The 22,154-nt window shown below is 33.5% G+C and overlaps 3 protein-coding genes across 3 annotated transcripts in view; 2 read left to right on the top strand and 1 right to left on the bottom strand.

Annotated features, from left to right (window-relative positions):
* The window catches only part of LOC143914802 (atrial natriuretic peptide-converting enzyme-like), a 199,397-nt gene extending 194,372 nt beyond the window's left edge, over window positions 1-5,025 (top strand). The window contains exons 15-18 of the mRNA XM_077435150.1: window positions 1,537-1,660; window positions 2,910-3,058; window positions 3,214-3,650; window positions 3,704-5,025. Of these exons, the coding sequence (XP_077291276.1) occupies window positions 1,537-1,660; window positions 2,910-3,058; window positions 3,214-3,390 (450 nt within the window). The 3' untranslated portion in view covers window positions 3,391-3,650; window positions 3,704-5,025. The remainder of the gene's footprint in view (window positions 1-1,536; window positions 1,661-2,909; window positions 3,059-3,213; window positions 3,651-3,703) is intronic.
* An 8,484-nt stretch (window positions 5,026-13,509) lies between these two features.
* On the top strand, window positions 13,510-19,687 carry shop (sulfite oxidase). Its single transcript, XM_077435148.1, has 11 exons — window positions 13,510-13,973; window positions 14,054-14,259; window positions 15,789-15,915; window positions 15,989-16,170; window positions 16,246-16,396; window positions 16,469-16,661; window positions 16,747-16,872; window positions 16,941-17,133; window positions 18,831-19,031; window positions 19,103-19,275; window positions 19,367-19,687. The coding sequence occupies exons 1-11, from the start codon at window positions 13,951-13,953 to the stop codon at window positions 19,490-19,492; spliced, it is 1,701 nt and encodes a 566-aa protein (XP_077291274.1). The 5' UTR covers window positions 13,510-13,950; the 3' UTR covers window positions 19,493-19,687.
* Window positions 19,688-22,015, bottom strand: PolZ2 (DNA polymerase zeta subunit 2). The gene has a single exon (XM_077435149.1). The coding sequence runs from the start codon at window positions 20,524-20,526 to the stop codon at window positions 19,930-19,932; it is 597 nt and encodes a 198-aa protein (XP_077291275.1). The 5' UTR covers window positions 20,527-22,015; the 3' UTR covers window positions 19,688-19,929.
* Window positions 22,016-22,154: the final 139 nt, after the last annotated feature.

Raw genomic sequence — 22,154 nt, 5'->3', positions numbered from 1 at the left:
TATATAAAAATTAATGTCTGTGTGTGTGTCTCGAATAGGCTCCTAAGCCACTGAACTGATTACGACAAAACTTTCAGGATTTGTTGTATGCATGTCCGGGAAGATTACTATGAAAAAAAACGGGAAAAACCTCTTAATAATAATATTCTTAATTACGATTTTACTGACGCGAAAGTAAAGCTATCCCATCGCGCCACGCCTACCTCGCACTCGAATGTACTAACCATTCAGGGCTGTACCACAAACCACAGTCTGTGTGTGTGTGTCTCGAATAGCCTCCTAAACCACTGAACCGATTACGATGAAACTTTCAGGATTTGATGTATGTATGCATGTCCGGGAAGATTACTGTGAAAAAAAAACGGGAAAAAGCCTAATATTCATAATAACGATTTTACTGACGCGGAAGCCTAACGCCTTTAACGCATCACGCCGCGAGTGTGACAATAATCGCGCCACGCCTACCTCGCACTCAAATATACTGACCATTCAGGGCTGTACCACAAACCACAGCGGATGGCCCACGTCAACAAATAAATCTATACTTATATATAAAATTGAATGTCTGTGAAATGAGAACGAAAACGGGAACCACATAAAACATTAATAGTGACGTAAAAAAAGTCAATACAGGTAAATGGACAACTCCGCACACGGCGATTTCGTGCACGACAATCATTTCCGCGAAAATCTAACACTAGAAGTATCGTTAGCGTGATATTTCGCGTGGGTCACTCTCGGTAAGTGGAATTTTCGAGTACCAGATATTCCGTCTTCGAGATTTTTGTGACGTGTGCGAGATCGCCTTGTGCGAAATTGTCACCGAACCGTCAATAAGTGACAGGACATAATGAGACGTGACGCGATGCAATCACACGACATGACATATTACGACAAAGAATCAAGTATGCGAAACAAGACATGCTATTATGTATGTAGTAATATGCGATAAGATCCGATACTTTTCGATACAAGTGATAATATGCTTTTTTTCCACTTCGCCCCAAGTGTTTCTTTGTAATAAATAAATAAGCAATGCTATCAATAAGTAGTACACCATTGTGGACACACAAGGTATTCACTTAGTCTCAACTTTAAAATTCAAGTGTCCAACTACTACAGATCAAGCCGATTATCTTCCCTATTTACATAACCTTAAATCATATCACAGCATTTAAGGTTTTTGGATATTAAAAGAGTTCTATTAAATCTGGAAACTATCAAAAAAATTTAAATTTCCATTGATATAAAATACATACATATTCCATAAATAAATTAATAATATCAGAAACGTACGTATTTTATATTCAAATTTTATTTGTGTAAATATTTCAAAATACGAAACACGAACTCAAAACATACAAAAAATTCAAAAAAAAAATTAAATTCTACCGATCGCTATACATACGAACCATTTTGTATTTCTTGACCAATATGAAACGAAATGTGATTGGCCATCACGGGTCGAGGTAGGGGGGAGTGAATGCGTTAGCATGTACATTTTACGTAATTCTCATGATATATACTTTATTTTAGTTGGCTTCCAAAGTAACTTTCCACGAGCAATTAGTACCAGTATGTTTACCACCTGCATCAAGACAACTACCCGAAGGAACACTTTGCACTGTGATTGGCTGGGGAAAAAGAGAAGATAAAGAAAGTAAGTTTAATATTAATCGTTCCGTTTACGAAAGCCCACCCCCACTCCATAGAAAATATGCGCGCGCACTGAGATCGTGAGCTAATTGTTGCTTTTCCGTGGAGTGGGGACGGGCCTTCGCAAATAAAACGACCTCGATTATCCGGATTGTTAAAAACAAACGATTTTGCTGCTTTGCATGTCACTAATTGATATTATTTTCGAATTTTTACACTCGTGATGGCATAAAATAAAACGGAGCACAAATGATAAATACATAACATAAAATAAGAAGGAGAAATGAGTCACTTGTCTTCAAAATTCAATACTCAAGGACGTTTGTGTCTTGAAAATTTGATCGCGATTTTATTTTTAAAGATTTTTTTTAAACCAACTTTAAGCCAAAATCCATAATTGAATTTCTTAATAAAGAATAATTTAATATTGATCTTCATCTAATCTTTTAACATATGATTTCGAAAGAGACTTTATATGTATGTTAGTTTTATGTAATGTAAGTTTTGGTTCGTAGAATCCGTGACGTTATCGAAAAAATTAAATATTCTATGACAACGATATCGATATCGATTTCGATTCCGTTTTCGATTTCGATTCCTTTTTCCGTTCCGGGTGCCGATTCCTTTTTCAGTACCGAATCCGGATTCCTGTTTCAGTTCCAGATCTCGATTACTTTTTCAGTTCCGGTTCCCGATTCCTGTTTCAGTTCCAATTCCGATTTCATTTTCGACTCCCGGTTCCAATTTCAGTTCCGATTTCCTTATATATAAAAAAAACCATTCCTTTCTGATGGGCTGTCCTTAAATATTATTTTTTTTCGATTCAAATAAATTTAATAAAAAAACAAATCAGTGTTTACTATTAGATGTTAGAGCGGTTTATTTTACAAATACCGAGCGAAGCCGGGTAAAACCACTGGTGTAATTAATGTTATTATTAGAGGTAGGATAGTCACAGTGCTATCCATTGTTCGGCAAACCTTTAACAATGCATTTACAACCTTTGAACAATACACGGCCCCCTCAGGCTCCGGTGACTAGTTATTATATAAGTAAATGTAGACAAATAAAATTATACATACTGAATGACTGGTCTTTCCCTGTCAACTTTGATTTTTTCTATTATCCGGATTTTTCACTATCCGGACTACCTTCATCCCCAATTAGTCCGGATAATCGACGTTCTACTGTAGTTAATCAATTATTTACATTATGAAATAAATATACATGTATGTTATCGATTTCAATTCCAGTATCCGAATACGAACCAGCCGTTAACGAAGTTCAAGTGCCAGTTCTGAACAGGGAACTGTGCAACTCCTGGCTGGAGCATAGGGACCTCAACGTCACAGAGGGCATGATATGCGCCGGATATCCTGAAGGGGGAAAAGACGCCTGTCAGGTAATACTTAAACTGCACAATGCACAAAAAAACTACAGCGTGTAAACGGAAACCACGCCGTGTAAACAGAAACCACGCCGTGTAAACAGAAACCACGCCGTGTAAACAGAAACCGTGCCGTGTAAAAAAAACCTCACAATTGAATAAAATTTCAGGGCGATTCCGGTGGTCCGTTGCTGTGTAGAGATCCTGACGACAGGGAGCGTTGGTTCGTAGGCGGTATTGTCAGCTGGGGTATAAAATGTGCACACCCTCGTTTGCCAGGAGTGTACGCTTTTGTGCCACGCTATGTGCCATGGATTGAGCAGCAACTGGAGATGCACTCGGACTGACATACGACCACTGCATCCACCCCTACGGAACCGCCCACCACCCCCATTGTGGCGGCCACCCGCGCGTGGATGTACCCATCGAACGACGACGACGTATTTTGAACTAACGTATGGAGATCTGTACGATTGTAAGCGTGCGCTTCGATTTGCACGATTCGATTCCCGAGAACCACCGTGTAATTTGAAACTATTCCAAAAAAACACACTATATAGTAAAAAAAAATGATTGCATTTGCCTTCATTTTATTTGACATATGAGAGTCAAAAACTGAGCAGACGCATTGTACAGGGCGCGAAATATTGAAGGGCGCAGGCAATTTTCGACATTGATTCAGCTTATAAAAAAAACTTTTTTAAAGAAACTTAATAGTATTAGATAGAAAAATGCTCTTTTCTGGTAAAAAAATTCGTCCAAAGCGTATTTTTATATATGTACATATATATATACATATGTAGGATCCTCGATGCAGGGGTTTCCAAATGATACACATGGAGTAGCTTAGATAGTCTTTATTGTACGTCTTTACTTCGGGCTACCTAACGGCAATACGCACTCGTTCCTAGCCATGCACCTCGCTCACGCTTCATACCATGCAGGTTAGCCAATCACACATTCTACATATATTTTTCCAAAATGACTTTTAATTTTAAAAAACATTTCGCTTAATAGTATATGTATTTTTGAAAACTTGGACTCTTTACATAATATTTGACTCATTTGTAAAACCTCGCTATATACATAATGATAATAATTAATAAAACATGGGGTTCAGAAACACACAAAAATAAAATATTTTAAGGTCTGTTCATACCTATCCAGCACGACCCGTATCCTGCAGGTGTCATGCAAGCGCGGATAGTATTATTTAGTACATTCTATATGGACGTATTCATACTCCATTCGCGCATGCGCATTTACGCATTCATGCGAATGTACCAAAGAATACTATCCGCACTTGCATGACACCTGCCGGATACGGGTCGTGCTGGATAGGTATGAACAGACCTTTACAGGTAAACGATACTATTCAATTTTAGTCAATAAATTTGGAAAAAAATATATTTACTAAATGTATGCAATTTAATTCGATGAAATAAAACAAAAAATAGATTTATTTACAAATTCAGAGTAAATTATACATATGTATACCACTGTCAATTAGAAATGAACCACAGCACCATTGTGGGAGCACAAGGCTCTCACTAATATGAGTAGCCTACTACTGCTGCTTAAAATTCAAATATTATCATGTAATAAATGGCCAAATACTAATTCTTCTGTATAATACAGGTGGCCAACCACTACAGCGTCTATCAATTGCCCAATTACTAGGTTTTAATCGTTCAATGCAGACTCAAATACAATGTAATTCGATTTGTGGAATAGTTTCGATTTGCACGATTCCTGGAATCGTCTACCGTGCAAGACGTACATACGTGTCTCTCAGTTCAGCATATGTAAAATCTTGAAGATACATATGTGGAGCTTAAGATCACTTTGACTTGACTTATGTGAGTTGACAATATTGAATGATATTGTACTTCATTCTATATACTCAAATCTATTGCTTACTCGGTAACAATTGACAATAAATATGAAAGCAAAGGGTTAAAATTGTGATAGAAAACATTTACAAAAAATATTATTAAATAATTAAAAGAGAAATCAAGTGAAGATTAACAATAATGTAAGTATGTAATTCAAGATAATTATATCGTGCCAATTATTTTGAGGGATGAAAAGTATCTCGGGTGAAATTTTTTAAGGTTTGAATGCCAAAAGTAATGTAATTGTGTATTTATTATATATATCGTGCCCTGGCTTTATATGAATTGTTTTAAAACGTAAACTTTTTGTAGACAATGTCTTATTGTTAGTCGTAACGATGCGTAGAATTCTCATTGAACGTGACTCAAGCTAATGAACTTTTGTAAATAATGATTGCCTTCCCATTTTGTATATGACAATAAATTTTTACTGAATGTATTTTTTTAAGTAGTGTTACTATGGAAAAAAAACAATTCTAAACCCTTTTTTATGCAAAATGTCTACGAGAGTGTGTGAATTTTTATTAATAAGTATGATCGAATGAATGATAACGTTCTAACAATTCAAATGAAATATATACATATGATATCATTGCAATTAATATTTTTCTCAAATTGATTTATTTTAATCATTCTCACAGTATTTTCGCACGAATTAAAAGAACGGGTGCTGGTACACCCCAATTATAAGAAATAAATATATAACGGTTCACTCAAATGAAATGAAAATTACTTTTGATAAAACAGTATTTTTAAATGAAAATAAATTCAAATATTATTATAAAAAAAAACAGAGTCTATTCGATAAATTGCACGGTTAAAGGGTCAATAATAAAACGATATTGGATAGCTTATTTAGGGTCAAAAATGCATTATAAAAGACCTACAAACTTACATATACTTATTTTAATTCCTATTTTATTTACTATGTTTTCAATGATAGTACAGTACAAAAGGACAAATAAATAAAAAAAATACATACATATATACAGTTGTGTTATATTTATATATATTTTAATAAAAATCTCTTAATGAATTGTTATCGATAATATTGAAGCAGAATACTTTCATTTATTAATCGTAGTAGTGTAAAATATTTCTTTATATATAAACATATAATTATTGTAATGAAAAATGGCGAACTTTTTCTATGGAACTATTTTGAAATGTTCGCCGTTGTATTGTAGATCCGTGTACATAATTTTTGCTGTTTTAATTTGTGTGTGATATTGATGAAATTATAGTAGACAATCTATTATAATTATAGTGTTATACTATATACATATAATGTAATTATACACACCGAAAAAAATATGTATAAATATAATATAAAAATGTAAATAGAATATTGTAAATGTTTGATATATAATTTATGTTAGATGTTTGGGTACAATCAATTTGGTTAAAAAATTAAAAACGTTGGTTGTATTGTGAGCTTTTTTAAAACTTTAATATGATGTTCACTCAAATATTTATTTTTTATTATGTTTTATTGCGTGTGTGAGAGATTGTGTTTCAAAAAGTTTTTAGCTGGGTAGAAATGTGTTCAATTTATATTAGAGATTTACCAATTAGACTATATACATACTATTATAGTAGCGAAAGAAAACAAAACTTTTAAAAAGCTTTAAATATCTTTTGGATAAAATTCGACAATATCATTCAGCGGCACCATTCTCAACCTGAAACACTTCAGTGAATGAAACTACAATAAATATACACAATATATTATCATACTTGTAGTTTCATTGACTGTTAATGATTAGTGTGACGAATTTTTCAAATATTTGTAATAAAAACTGGTTGAGTAATGTCCGCTCTATCGAATATATATTTAGAGATATACCTTATGTGCTTTCATAGGCATGTTATTGTCTGTTTAAAATTACACGCACAAGAGATTATCTTCCACAGAAGTGACAGTTTCATAATCTCTATCGTGGTGATTTGATGTTTAATATCAAGTTAGAAGATTATCATTAGTGAAGATACATAAATAGGTACAGTCTTTAAATGAATGTTTTTTGTAATATAATAATATATTGCTGTTAGATTCATTTACATATTTTACATAGTGAAAATAAACTGAATGTAATTTATTCTTTGTTTATCACAATTGATGTTTTTGCGTTGTTTCATTATAGAATCATTCCATATAAATTTACCACAATATTTTGGAAATATATTCTATTCAAAACTTACAAGTTGTGATTACATGCATATTTTCATACACATGATATAATATAGTACAGATTTTTGTGCCCCAAATACAGTGCTTTGTATAATATTCCACCACCTAACAGAATTCATGTTTGAAATATCAATTTTAATCTTAATTTTTTTAATATATGTAATTATATGTAGATATGAATGTTTTTGTTTGTTTATCTACTATGCAAATGTACATTTTTGACAATAATATTCTGTCTAAATCAGACCGTAGACCATATTTTTACTTTTATCCGTCTGAGCAACGCCGGAAATTTCAACTAGTAATTTTTTCATTCCAAATTGACCCTTTTTCATTTCAAATTAAACCTTTTCAATGTCAATTTGAAATGAAAAAGGGTCAATTTGCAATGAAAAACCTATATATGTATATTAAAAATAAAATATATATGATTTCAAGCATGAATTAATTCAGACACAGATATCTTACATGCAAATACAAAAGTTTGTAATGAATGTTTTACATAGTACCATATTTTTATTCAATTTAAATTTTAATTTAAGTCTATATTCATTTCCTCATAACTCAGAAGAATAAATTGGCAAATATATTTAAAAAAAAAGACACATTTCTAAGCTAAAGCTCGTAGTGATCATAAACTACTGCGCATATAAACGTACATATTGTATATTAAAATAGACTGTCAACTTTTAGAATGAAGACTCCTATAACTTAGCATCAAACTTGTGACTTATTTTTATATGTATACAGATATTATTTATACGTAGCATTAGCACATAGTGAAATGAAGTTTTCAATTCATAAACTTATTAAGTGTACATTATAAAATACTATACTACATTAATTATACTGTGAAAAGTACTATGTATGGTGTAAAATTAAGTTTGTGGTATTATTATCGATGGTTAAATCTAAGCCATTAATGAATAACTGATTTAATAGATAACAAACAATAGAATAGATAAATTTTAATATTATTTTTCATTTTGGAAACGTGCTATTGATTTTTTTATACGAGCGTTAAATATCATTGATACTCAAAATATTAAATATCAATTAATATTAATAATAGTTAAATATCATTGATACTCAAAATATTAAAATATCAATATCAAGCGTTAATATTTCAATTAAAAATTTAAAAGAAAATAAAAATCAATCAAAAAAGTGGTTAAATGAAAATTAGTAGTGGATTAATTGCAACTTTGCATATCTAAAGCTTGATATCAAATTAAAACTATATTTACTTCATGATCAATTTCAACTATATATATATATATAAAATTACGAATAAAACTCGGTGATATATAAGGCTCGTATAAGAAAATAAAATATCAACTTTTCCAAAGTGAAAAGAAGTAAAAAATGCATTGGTATTTGGCTTTATTAGACCATAATACATGTTCCAGCATCCAGCTTTTATGCATAGGATTGTCTATGTGTGCGGTGTATCAATCAAATAAAATGTAAGACAATAAGTGTACGCATTTGACATACATTAGTTTCTAAAATAAAAGTAAAATAGAGATGTGAATTACCAAAAAAAAAAAAAAAAACTAGATGTAATAAAAGAATATTTGATGTTAAAAAATTTTATACTCGTAGTTGAAAAAAAAACGCTCTAATGTGAAAAAGATGCATACATCTTTGTGATTGTAAAAGACATATTATTATTATGACGAATTGTATCATGAATAAGTGTAACAATATATAGAAACCTCTGATTTTTTAGCGAAATAAAGTGCAACAGTTGGTGTATTTGAATTTTACCATTTTGGCTGCGGTCAAATGTGCCAACTGAAAATCTGGAGAAACTGTGACAATAAAATGAAGTTGATCTCGTATTATACATATACATATATATATCCATATCACTATCAATTTTTTACATGCTTTTTATCATTAATATTTCTTTTAACATCAACAGAAATATATTTATAGAAAGCTAACGAATCACATATGCAAAAAGAATGCGTTCTTCTAGACAAATATTATGATATATATGTATGTACATGCTCAAAATTACCACTTTATTACTAACAGTATATTAGATTAGAAACAGTGTATAGGTTTTTACGAATTTACACATCGTATTCTTGTATTGAAACATCAAATGATTTTGTCTTGTTTTTCTCATAAAAAGATCTTATGTATATTTAAAAAAAAAATGAGTCAAATTAATAAATGTAATGACAATAACAAAACATTATCTTTAATAGTATGATATATACTGATATAAATTTATATCCACATTGAAATATTTTCAATGAAAATTTGTGAGTTAAAAATAGAAAGTTATTGTTATTAAAATAATAATAAAAAAAAATTAAATGTATAACATTAAGTTACTTATACAAAAAAAGGAATGATACAAGAAACCTGGCAATTCTGTGATCTTAAAAATTGTTTTAAATTGAACAGAAATCAGACAACTTATCGGTTGTTTTGGTTCGCTTTTTTATTAATCACGGAATCGGCCTAGTTTCTTATATTTCATATCAAAAATACATAGATGAAGTATACACGTATGTAAGTAGATAAAATGAACTTCATATTTAAATGGAAATATCTCAAAATGATTTATATTATATAACACTTGAATGTCAACAATTGCTTTTTTAATATCCTTTTAGTTTTATATTACATAGAACATTGTTTAGAATAATTATATTGACAATAAATTATATATGAAAACAGTTTTAACTGTTATTGAATAGTTTTCCGTTTTGTTTTTAAATTCGTATATGATGTTGTAGATGAGATAATTTATAGGAAATATGTGGAAATGTATTTATTATATATTAATTCATCAAAATATGACAATACTTCTCTGCCTGTACGATTAATGTAATCCAATAATGATAATAAGTGTTCATTTTTTTTTCATTTAGTTTATTTTTTAATTCAATAAATGGTACGTATTCGATGTTTTACAATGTGATGAATGTATGTAACTTGTGTTGAAATATCTAATTGTATGACCACCTATTATTTAAATTTTAACAAAATAAATATATTAAAAATGGTCTTTCGATTATTTTCAAAACAAATAGTATATTGGAGAACAGCTTAAGAGCCACTGCGTGAGTGCGAATGAAACAGCACTATCGATACATGAATTCGCATACTATCAATTCAGTTCCTTACTCTTTAACCCCAAACATACCAAACATATACATATTCATCATATTTCATTAATGTAGAGGTAATACTATAGTTGATAGCCAGTGTGCAATACATTAGACACATTCAAAATAAGATTCCTGCTACTAAACAGAACTGAGAAACTTTTTTTACCTTCAATTGTGTTCCTATTCAGTACTATAACTAGTACTATAAGAGATTAAGGGCGAAATCACACAGGGAAGAACGGCACGTCATGTGCTTGGCTCCCCGCTATGGGGGGGGGGTCTTCTACATTTCTTCAAATATAGGATACTCCGTTATCGATCACTGTCAACATGGATAAATACAAGGATACAATTTTACCGAAAACACTCCAGGGGAGCGATTTTGGGACTGTGTGTGATGGGCGTGCCATGAATATATGCTGGGCTGGTCTCCGTGATTTGACAGAATGTTAAATTACAGAAAACGCAAATATCAGAATGCAAAGATCGAAAATCAAAAGATCTTAAGTCGCAAGATCAAAAAAAATGGTGCATGGTAAACAGTACATACTCACGTACATACTCACTTAATTTGCGCGAGCAGGATACAACAGGAACAAGAGGAACATGCTTTTCCTCCCGTATTCTGCGCGCGCACATTGACACGGGAGGAAAAGCATGTTCCTCTTGTTCCTGTTGTATCCTGCTCGCGCAAATTAAGTGAGTATGTACCGTTTACCATGCACCATTTTTTTTTTTGATCTTTCGACTAAAGTGCTTTCGATTTTCGATCTTTGCATTCTGATATTTGCGTTTTCTGTAATTTAACATTCTGTCAAGTCACGTAGACCCATGCTGGGCATGTCACATTTTTTTCGCATGTTTAAAAAATATATATGCCATTTATCTAAAAAAAAAACCATATGCCACGTTCCCTGGTGTGTGTTTTCGCCCTAAATCACTGTATATCACTGGTTTACCATCACTAATCGCCTGATCATGCATTCGTCTTGAAGTATGGATACGCTGTATAAAACAGCCAATAAGGTGTCGCGATCCATCGACCAATGACCTCTCTGTGGTGAGGGTACACGCTGCGTATAAATATTCGGCGGTTTTATTCTGCCATACAAGCGAACATGCCAGATGGCATGTGAGCCCCACTATCTGTTAGAAAATATGGGCCCTCAGTAAAATTAAATAACTTTTTAACTATTTCACGTGTCTAAAAAATTATAGGATATTGCACTTTGGGACCTAAAGTATGGGTAGTTCAACAAAACAAATTTCTTACGATATACACAAACAACTAATACCTGCTTTAACAGCCCAAGGATCGGTTAACTTTTTTTATGAGGCTCGAAATGTAAGTTTCAACATTTGCGTGGGCCCTTATGCTGGGCCCATTTCTAACCTCAATATTATGTATATACCAATACCTATGTAACAAGTACCTAATGAAATAAAAATGGGAATAAACAAATTTCCGTGAATAATATAAACTGAATTTCTTAAAACAATTTTGATAGGACGATTCATCATCAACCAGCGATTTAAATTTACTTCATACTTTCAAAATAACATTTGATTATACTTCGACGATATAGTAAGATTTAAATACACAATTTTAAACAGTTTCCGAATATAAAATCTATTCGTAATCTAGACACATCCATGTATATAGAAATATAGGATAGGGGCCCCCTCCCCAAAATCCCGATTTTCACATGATCACAAAACTTTATCTATTGTTATTACGTACATATGTATGTATGTATGTACATAGATAAAGTGAAAAGACAGTCGGTAGAAATTAAGTTAATTTATAGTTTTTTAGTGATTCAGTTTGATGGGCGATTTTTGTTGACCATGTGAAGATTTTTAGAACTATAAAAGAGATTTTTAAGCAAAAAAAGAAACTAAATATAAAATCATATTTATTAGAATTACATATATTGTTATATTATTATTATTAATTATATTACATTATCATTATACGTTATCAAGAACCTTTTCTACTCTCGGTGATTCTCCTGTTTTCTACTGATCGATAGCAATAAATTAATTTATAGTTTGAATGGCCAACAACTGAAGCATTACTTATATTTATGTATGTATAAATAAATAAATAAATGATTCTAGTTGAAAGATGAAATTTTATGGTTATGTATATTAAAAAAAAGAGGAACGTTTTTATTGTAATATGGGGGAAGGGCGAGTGAGACGACTGTGTTTGTAATGCAGAACTATAGGACGGGTTAAAGGTTTCGACCGTTTCCCGGCCCATGGAAACTCAATTGAGTTTGAAAGAGGATGGTTTATTTTTGTTCAATTGTTACAATGGTTATTGTATTGTAGCGGCTCGCTATACGACATGGTCGAGTTTGGTCACCTTCCTGCGAGTGGGGACCAACTCGGCTGGGTTCGGAGAGCGGCTACTCACTCTGCCTTCAGCTGTCATAAATAAAACACGTGCATTAACATGCCAGTCATCTCATTCGTTCATCCCCCATAGTATGTACGAAGAGGTTGGGCTTCGGAGAAGTGATCTGGTTGAACTCCAGAGGTTTACTCTGTTATTGGGAGCTGGCGCGTCGCTTTATATACGTTCTAGGTTGAGGCGTGCCGTGTGCAGACGCTTTGTCTTCGTTTCCAGGACACGTGTGTTAGAGACACGTGTTGACCTATTTTCGAGGCGCGTGCTCGATACACGTGTGGTTTATAGCTATGGGGTCAGCGCCAGGACGTCGTTCGTTTGAGAATACGGGCATGTGCCACGCGTTAATGACTTTTCAGACACGTGTTAGGGTATCCTGATGACATACATCACTGTTGGGTTTCGTTCGTTTTACGATCGAGCGATGAACTCTTTCTTTTGGAATGGTCGAAGGGGTTGAGTTATGCATGTTTATACAGTATCGATGATGAGATCATTGGTTTTGATTCGTAATAGCCCAAGTCGTGCTAGATTCCTACAGAACTATTTATTTCGACAGCTGGGAAGTAAGTGATTGCTTCCCACGAAGCGCTGGCCAACCGATGGTTGTACGGCCAGTACTTCGGTGTTGCCACAATAATATACTTAGTTTAAAGAATGTATCTACATATGTATATAAAAATATTAATAATTAGCCGCATATATTCATCACTCGGGCTTAACTAATTCATCCACACTGATTGACGGTAGATTAATACGTCGATTAGTAATTACCAATGAGGACACAGAAGAAACACTACATTTATTGGTCATGCGATAGTCATGATTGAAACAATGCATCAACACTTACTAACGGCAAACATATTTATATATAATTATTAATTAGTAGGGAACAAGAACAAGACGTTTCCCCTAATTTTATAATTTTTTAACATTTATTGGAAAAAAATCTCTTGCTTCACATTTTCAAGGCAGTCAACGATAAATATCCTAAATCCTAAATATATCCTTGAATAATATCACCGTAAAATATAATATTTGGATCGACACGCGGCAACTATAGGGTTAACCAAAACCAGCTGAGCAGCTTCAAAATAATTGTCAACGTCAAACGCAGTCATCGCATTTGGCTGTCTTCATCACCATCATCAGGTCGGCTCTCGTGATCATTCTTCACCAACGAGTCAACAATTAGCTTATTGAAATTCATCATTTTTTATTAACAAATTATATCAACAATTACCGATATTAGAGAAACATATCTCTGATGCGACATGAGTCTCGTCAAAATCATACGGTAAATATAACCATATAGTTTCATCATTATAAATAAAATATCCAACATTTCGAAATCTAACCAATCCGAATCAATTTCAGTACGCAGAGGAATAGTTACGGCATTAGAAACGTTCTAAACCGGTCGTGTCCAGCTTTAGTGACACCGAGTATATCCTTAGTATCGTCGATTAGAAGTTTTCATAGGCAAAGAGGCTCCCAACAGTCCGGCGATGGAAATTTTTCCATGTTTTGGAAGTCTTTTGCCGGTGTCGGTATCGGTGGTGCTACATTGTTCTACGCTCTCGGTAAGTCGATTGCTTGTTAATACAATAAGCATTATATAAACACTCATATAATAGTAAATAGTGCTGTTGAATGTGTTATCTATTACATATACATACTTGTTTATCTCAATAATCTGTAACCCGTAACAGATAGTAAACTGTATGTACTCAGATTATCTAATGTTTGTTTTGCTTGTAATCTCATTATAATTGCCGAATTTAACTTTTTTGCAATAATGACCTTAAAAAATATTAAATTTTAGCTTCTTGAGCTTATTTTTCATAATATATATGTATCTATAGTGGTTTTTATTTATATTTTTCTATTTAGAGCTGTGATATGTCACACCTTTCAACCTCAAATCAAAAGATCATTTCCAGGATCGGATTGATTTTTGATTTTTAAATACTTTTTATTATACATCTTATATATATATTTTAATAGCTACTGATCTACTGATCATTTTCTATTTTACAATTTAATTTAATTTGGTTAGTAATCATAGTATTATATTATTCTAATGTTAATCTACAGCAAAATAGGAAAAAGAGATCAAAAACCTATTTACAATCCTTGAATCGGATTGATAGTAAATTTTTTATCTTACAAAATGTTTCAATCTTCGATATACAGGTTTTTCATTCCAAATTGACCCTTTTTCATTTCAAATTAAACCTTTTAAATGTCAATTTGAGATGAAAAAGGGACAATTTGGAATGAAAAATCTATATTGACATACATACATAGTTAAAGCCTATCTAGTACACTTCTATTCTTCTCTTTTCTGAGCAACATTCTTCCATTTAATCTCACACATTTTCCTTGTTTCGCTTTTGACCTTGTACACTATCTTGGGTACTATTTAAACACTTCTTTTTTCCTAAATTTGGGCTACATTTCAATATTTTACCTATTTCAATCATTGTATCACCTATTTCTTCACTAGCTCTACAATGTCAGCTTTTGCTTTCTATCTCTTCTTTGTAACAATCATTCAGTGTCCTACATTTCTTACAGTGTATTGAATTTTATGCAACACACAATATACCTTGGCTTATTTTATACTAAAATATGGAGAAACGTTACAGTTGTTGGGTAAAGTGTACATAGTTATTGACCATTTGAACTAAAACAATACATTGAAGGCAAAATAATACATATATCACTATAATAATACATATACATATAATCTATAATTGGGCTCAGATGTTATTTTGTTATATTTATTCTTTGTTTTTATGAATTTCTACATTTTATGAGGCCTGTTGATTTTTCAATAAATAAATAAATAAAATCAGATAGCGAACAGTAGCACCATTTAAGACAAAACTCTTTCAATAATTTCACAGCCTTCTTAAATTTAAACTTTAAAATTTAAATGATCAACATTGATATCTAGTTTTCAATCATTTTAATCATAGTTGCTTTTTTTTTCAAACGATCATTATAGCATTCAGCAAAAAACTAACAAAAACTGGTTGCCCTTGAATCTTACCACGAAATTAAACTGCAACACATTCGGTTAATATTTAATTTATTATTTCCTTAGAAAACAGTCATGAAAGAAACGCTCTCATGAAAGAGGCCCCCAAAAATAGTAAAATAACATCTCCGGATAGATTTGTCGACAACTTACCAACATACGGCTATGAAGACATTGCAAAACACTCAACGAGGTATGCATTTTACTTAAACATAAAGCAAATCTTAAGGCAGTTAACAACTCAATGATTAGATTCGTTTCAACAGTGAAAACGGGATTTGGGTGACGTACAAGAAAGGAGTTTACGATATCACTGAATTCGTGGCGACTCATCCTGGAGGTCAGCAGATCATGGAAGCAGCCGGAACATCCGTCGATCCATTTTGGGATTTGTATCAACAGCATAACTCGCCTGAAGTTGAGAAAATACTAGAAACTTTCCGAATCGGTTCGTACATAATATGAACAGTAACACAGATTGCATGGGGTTATATTCTGAAATTAATTTCGCTTTGATTTTCAGGCAACTACAAAGATGCTAGAGAGTCCGATAACATCTCGGATCTTTGGGCCAATCAACCGAAAAGGGATCCACGTTTGATAATGAGATCAGAGAGACCATGCAATGCTGAAACACCTAACGATTTATTAGGATCATCATACATTACACAGAGGTCTTTAGAGACTATTTTAATATGTGGATTATATTTTATTCACATGTTTTTTAATTGTATTAAAATTTACAGCAATCTTTTCTACGTGAGACATCACTTACCAGTGCCTGAAATCGACATGGAAAATTACAAATTGAAAATCTCATCTGAAGACGGCACCGGAAAGACTCTCGAATTCACTTTGGAGGATATAAAAAAGTTTCCCAAACACGATGTGACAGCTGCTTTAATGTGCGCCGGAAACAGACGTTCTCAAATGAGCAAAGTATACATTAAATTTAATACGTTGTGATTATTCTATTTATATATAATATATTATTTTTTTAATATACATTATTTCTTTTATACAGCACAAAGCGACTAAAGGTTTAGAATGGGGTCCAGGTGCTGTCGGGAATGCAGTTTGGAGCGGGGCTCGTTTGAAAGACGTGCTTGAAGCGGCTGGTGTGAAACCAGACGACGCTAAACAAGTTCAAGTAATTATAAATCAATAGCAAAGTACGTTTAATACTTTCTAAATAATATAAAAATATACTGTTTCTAGTTCAACGGTATGGACCTGGATGCGACGGGAAAACCTTACGGGGCATCAATCCCTTTAACGACAGCGTTGGATGAAAAGAAAGACGTTATTTTAGCGTATGAAATGAATAATCATCCAATTTCGCGAGATCACGGCTACCCGATCAGAGCTTTCGTTCCGGGATCAGTCGGGGCGAGGTGCGTGAAATGGCTAAGTAAGTACTTCAAGACTACTAAATTTAATTTTTTACATATATATATACCAGGAAGGTATAACAGGTAAACCTCAATGCACCTTTCTAGACAATTAATTACAAAAATTGCAGCATTTTTATTACATAAATCGCTGTATTTTGAGAGGCTAAAGGACACGAAATTAACAATTAATTAATTAATGAATTAAACCATTGAGAAATCTATGGATTTAGACTTGTACATAATTTTTTACATATTGTACATAAATCAAATTCAGTTATTTATGACATAGCAGGTAGGATGGTTTTTTTGCCAATTTAATGGAGGAACCGTTTCAACAATGAAATCAGATTGGAAAACGATCGACTTGGAGTCACAAATATCCACGTATGACCAGCAGTATTTAATAATAGATCGGGATTGAACCTGGTAACCTTTCGGTGTTAAACACAAACGCAACCTCCGAGCCATACTGCTGGCTAAATCATTTTAAAATGCATTCTTATCGACAATTGGGTTGGGGTCCTTTCCTAAATTGAGCTAATCTACTTCTTCTGAACCATTCAGGCTCACTCCACTAGTTTTTTACTTATGAATACTTAAAATACCTATCGAATACGGACAGAATTTAATACCGTTCTTCAGGTATTCGGAGAACATGCCCTAGCAAACGTAATTGATAATTTTAGGGCGAAATCACACAGCGTGGGATGTGGGACGTAGAGCTTTTTTAGATAGTATAGGACGGGTTAAAGGTTTCGACCGTTTCCCGGCCTATGGAAACTCAGTTGAGTTTGAAAGAGGATCGTTTATTTTTGTTCAATTGTTACAATGGTTATTGTATGTACGAAGAGGTTGGGCTTCGGAGAAGTGAGCTGGTTGCACTCCAGAGGTTCACTCTGGTGTTGGGAGCTGGTGCGTCGCTTTATATACGTTCTGGCATGTAGCGTTCCGTGTGCAGATGCTTTGTCTTCGTTTCCAGGACACGTGTTGACCTATTTTCGAGGCGCGTGCTTTATAGTTTTGGGGTCAGCGCCAGGACGTCGTTCGTTTGAGTATGGGGTCGTGCCACGCGTTAATGACTGCCATGTGTAAACAATTTTCAGGACATTGCCTGATGACATCACTGTTGGGTTTCGTTCGTTTTACGATCGAGCGATGAACTTTCTTCTGGAATGGTCGAAGGGGTCGTTGCCCTTGAGTTATGCATGTTTGTACAGGATCGATGATGAGATCATTGGTTTTGATTCGTAATAGCACAAGTCGTGCTAGATTCCTACAATAGTTTTAAACATATAGAGAAATCATTGTCAAGCAAAGATAAACACTACTATACAATTTCAACGAAACAGCTCGAATGTGTCGGTTTGAAAAGAATATCCCATGTACGCCATATTTTTTCTATATGTTTAAAACTATCTAAAAAAAACCCATGTCCCACATCCCACGCTGTGTGATTTCGCCCTTAATGAATCGATTTCTTTATATTTTTGTTAAATATTTGACCTTATCCAAAATATCGCATTTCTTTCGTCTGAACCCTGGATCTGACATTCCAATATTGATGCTTATAGATCAACTTTGATCTGTAAATATCCGTATTGTTCTTTAAATGAGCTTTCCGTTCCTTTCCTTTCAAATACATTTTGGTTGTATTATTATCATTATAAAATATCAACAACTTACATTAAACATACTTTCTTTATACACACAACAGACAGTATAACAATAAGTTCAGAAGAAAGTCTATCCCACTGGCAACGCTTGGATTATAAAGGCTTCAATCCCAGCATAGACCCAAACGCAAAAGATTATGCAAAAGGGACTGCAATACAATATTTACCAGTTACATCGGCCATATTGTCACCATCGAATGGAGATGCAGTTTCCAAAAAAGAAGAATACGTCACTGTCAAAGGTTAATGTCTTATTCTATTAACATTAAATATGTTTTTGAAATATTTTTTTAACAATATTGGTGTTTTTAAGGCTATGCATGGTCAGGCGGTGGTCAAAAAATCATAAGGATAGACTTGACTGGCGATGAGGGAAAGACATGGATTGACGGCACAATAGAACAACAAGACAAAATGCCTGCGGGAAGACATTGGGCATGGACTTTATGGTCAGCTAAAATACCAATACCTAAAGGGAAAAAAGAGGTATAGTGAAAATTACAATACATACCATTTTTATTAAAAGCTTTGTACTCATGCGAAAATTTGAACTTTCATCGTATTGTTTTTGATTTAGGTTGAAATTTGGGTGAAAGCGGTGGATTCCAATTATAATACTCAACCGGAAAATGTCGATAATATTTGGAACACAAGAGGCGTGTTGAATAATTCGTATGATAAAATTAAAATTAAGATAAATTAACGTGAAAATACCATATATGTATGTACATATAATAGTAATATATAATGTGTCCTCGTTATAAACCATTGTTAATTTCATTTTATGTCTTAAGTAATATATTTTTGTAAAAGGTAATTACTTTATAGATTATGCTTTACTGTTAATGCTCAAATATTATTGTACTTGTATATTTTTTAATAAAAATTTTCATATATAAAAACATATTTTTATTCTTATGCTTACATATTACATATTATAAATTGTTACTATAATTTGTAAACCTCATAAAAATAATTGGTAAATATCTGTCGTCTTTTAGTACTATCAAATAAACCTGTAATTGTATAAAGTACGATACTTATCATTCTTCCCTGAAACAAATGTAGTTTCGGATTTATGAGGTTTACAAATAAAGTATCACAGCCTGTATTAAAAATGACAAAAGATTAACAAAAAAATCATAAATGTTCTAAATACACTTCAGCTTTAAACAGATCGATGTTTACAGTATGTATAGGCAGAATGAAGTATTCCGTTTTAATACAATCGTTCGACGGTTCATATTCAATGAGGGGAAAGTGCTCCAGTTCTGGCTTCTTGGCTAAATTGACGGCAGCCGATTCGGTCGTGTGTACCATGACGGTGAACGAGTTTCCATCTGGAATGGGTTTGGTGAATGCATCCGAATTACTCAGCTTCATGAAGAAAGCTCGCAAATTCTGCTCACACCTGATCAAGTAGTGGTCTTCGTTGCGAGTACAATCAGCATTCACGCTGAGAGCGTCGAATATACACCTATGAGTTTCAATTTTGTCCGCATCTAGGACGCAGAAGGCCACCTTTTCGAGACATCCCGCAATTAAAACTTCCTTGATGGACGTGAGACAGTTCGTTATGTAGCTGTTGACTTGCGGATGAATAGAATACTTGACAGAGGCGCCATATTTCTTTCGGTCTTCGAATATTTCTTTGGGATAGATTTTGTACACAAATAACAAATAATGAAAGGCTATCTCTAAAAATTCGATGAAAATGTCATTGACGTTTATTTCCATCCCGCGCCGCTAGCTGTCAAGTGAGTTATTCTTTACTTTTTGGCCATAAAAGACTAATGAAACGTAAATTATGACAGCTCAATTTGCGGTTTTATTAACCCTTCAATGCCGAGATTCTTTATTCCCCATCAAAAATTATTGTGATATTATCGAGAATTGAGACAATTATATACAATTTTGCATGCATTAAATTAACTTATCATCAAAAATACCCTTACTGTTTTTTTCATAAAACTAATTATAAAAAAGTGGTTTATATACCTGAGAATTCATTGTATTTCCATCTTAATATATGAATGTTTGATTTTGGAGACAGGAAACACAGTACGTAGACTATAAATATGGCAAAGATTGTTGATATAGTGGAGCGAATAAAAATATTTAAAAGGCAATGAAGGGGTCACGTAGCTAGAAGAATGGATAAAAGGTGTGTAGGGCCCTACGACATGATTGAGTTTTGGGTCATCATCCTGTGAGTCGAGATCAATTCGACCATGTTGGCTTGGATTCGGTGATTAATCCGCACAAAGCGACTTCACACACGTCACTAAAATGTCAATCATGGAACGATTGTCGTGTGCGCGATTATAATATGCGAAATATGTAGTCCGTTTACCATTGATTTGTGACTACTTTACTTTCTTCCCGGCCGTCGCATTAAACAGTCGTATATAGGACTGGTTAAAGGTTTCGACCGTTTCCCGGCCTATGGGAACTAAGTTGAGTTTGAAAGAGATCGTTTATTTTTGTTCAATTGTTACAATGGTTATGGTATGTACGAAGAGGTTGAGCTTCGGAGAAGTGATCTGGTTGAACTCCAGAGGTTCACTCTGGTGTTGGGAGCTGGTGCGTCGCTTTATATACGTTCTGGCATGTAGTGTGCCGTGTACAGACGCTTTGTCTTCGTTTCCAGGACACGTGTGTTGGGGACACGAGTTGACCTATTTTCGAGGCGCGTGCTCGGTACACGTGTGGTTTATAGCTATGGGGTCAGCGCCACGCGTAAATGACTTTTCAGACATGTGTTACGGTTGCCTGATGATATCACTGTTGAGTTTCGTTCGTTTTACGATCGAGCGATAAACTCTTTCTTCTGGAATGGTCGAAGGGACGTTGTCCTTGAGTTATGCATGTTTGTACAGGATCGATGATGAGATCACTGGTTTTGATTCGTAATAGCACAGTTGTGCTAGATTCTGTAGGCGGGGTAGGAAGTGTTGACCGTATCCCAGCCTAACGAAACACTGTTGTGCTTGTTTTAAGTTGTTTTGTTGTTTGCCTAAATATTGTACAAGTGTATTAGAATATTTGAGGAAGTTTTCTCGAAGCGGCTATTGGCTGTTGACTTGGTGTCGTGATGGCTGCTGGATCTGCAATGTGTCGTTGCTCTGGATCCGGCTGAGTTGCAAGCGTTCTTCCATTGTAGGGTAGTGTAGTGGTAGCTGGTCAGATGCTGGATGTCAACTGCTGTCGTGGTGGCTGCTGCCTGTTGACTGAAGTTGTCTGGGTTGGATCTCCTTTTATATTGTTTTTGGGGATCCACGTGACTTGTTTACTGGCGATTGATTCTGAGAACCGCAGGTGGTGTTTACGTGTGCAAGTTATGCGAGGAATGTGGTTTCGTTGTT

This window comes from Arctopsyche grandis, chromosome 7 (assembly GCF_051622035.1).
Source record: "Arctopsyche grandis isolate Sample6627 chromosome 7, ASM5162203v2, whole genome shotgun sequence".
NCBI classification, from domain to species: domain Eukaryota; kingdom Metazoa; phylum Arthropoda; class Insecta; order Trichoptera; family Hydropsychidae; genus Arctopsyche; species Arctopsyche grandis.
This window is presented reverse-complemented; position numbering and strand designations above follow the sequence as displayed.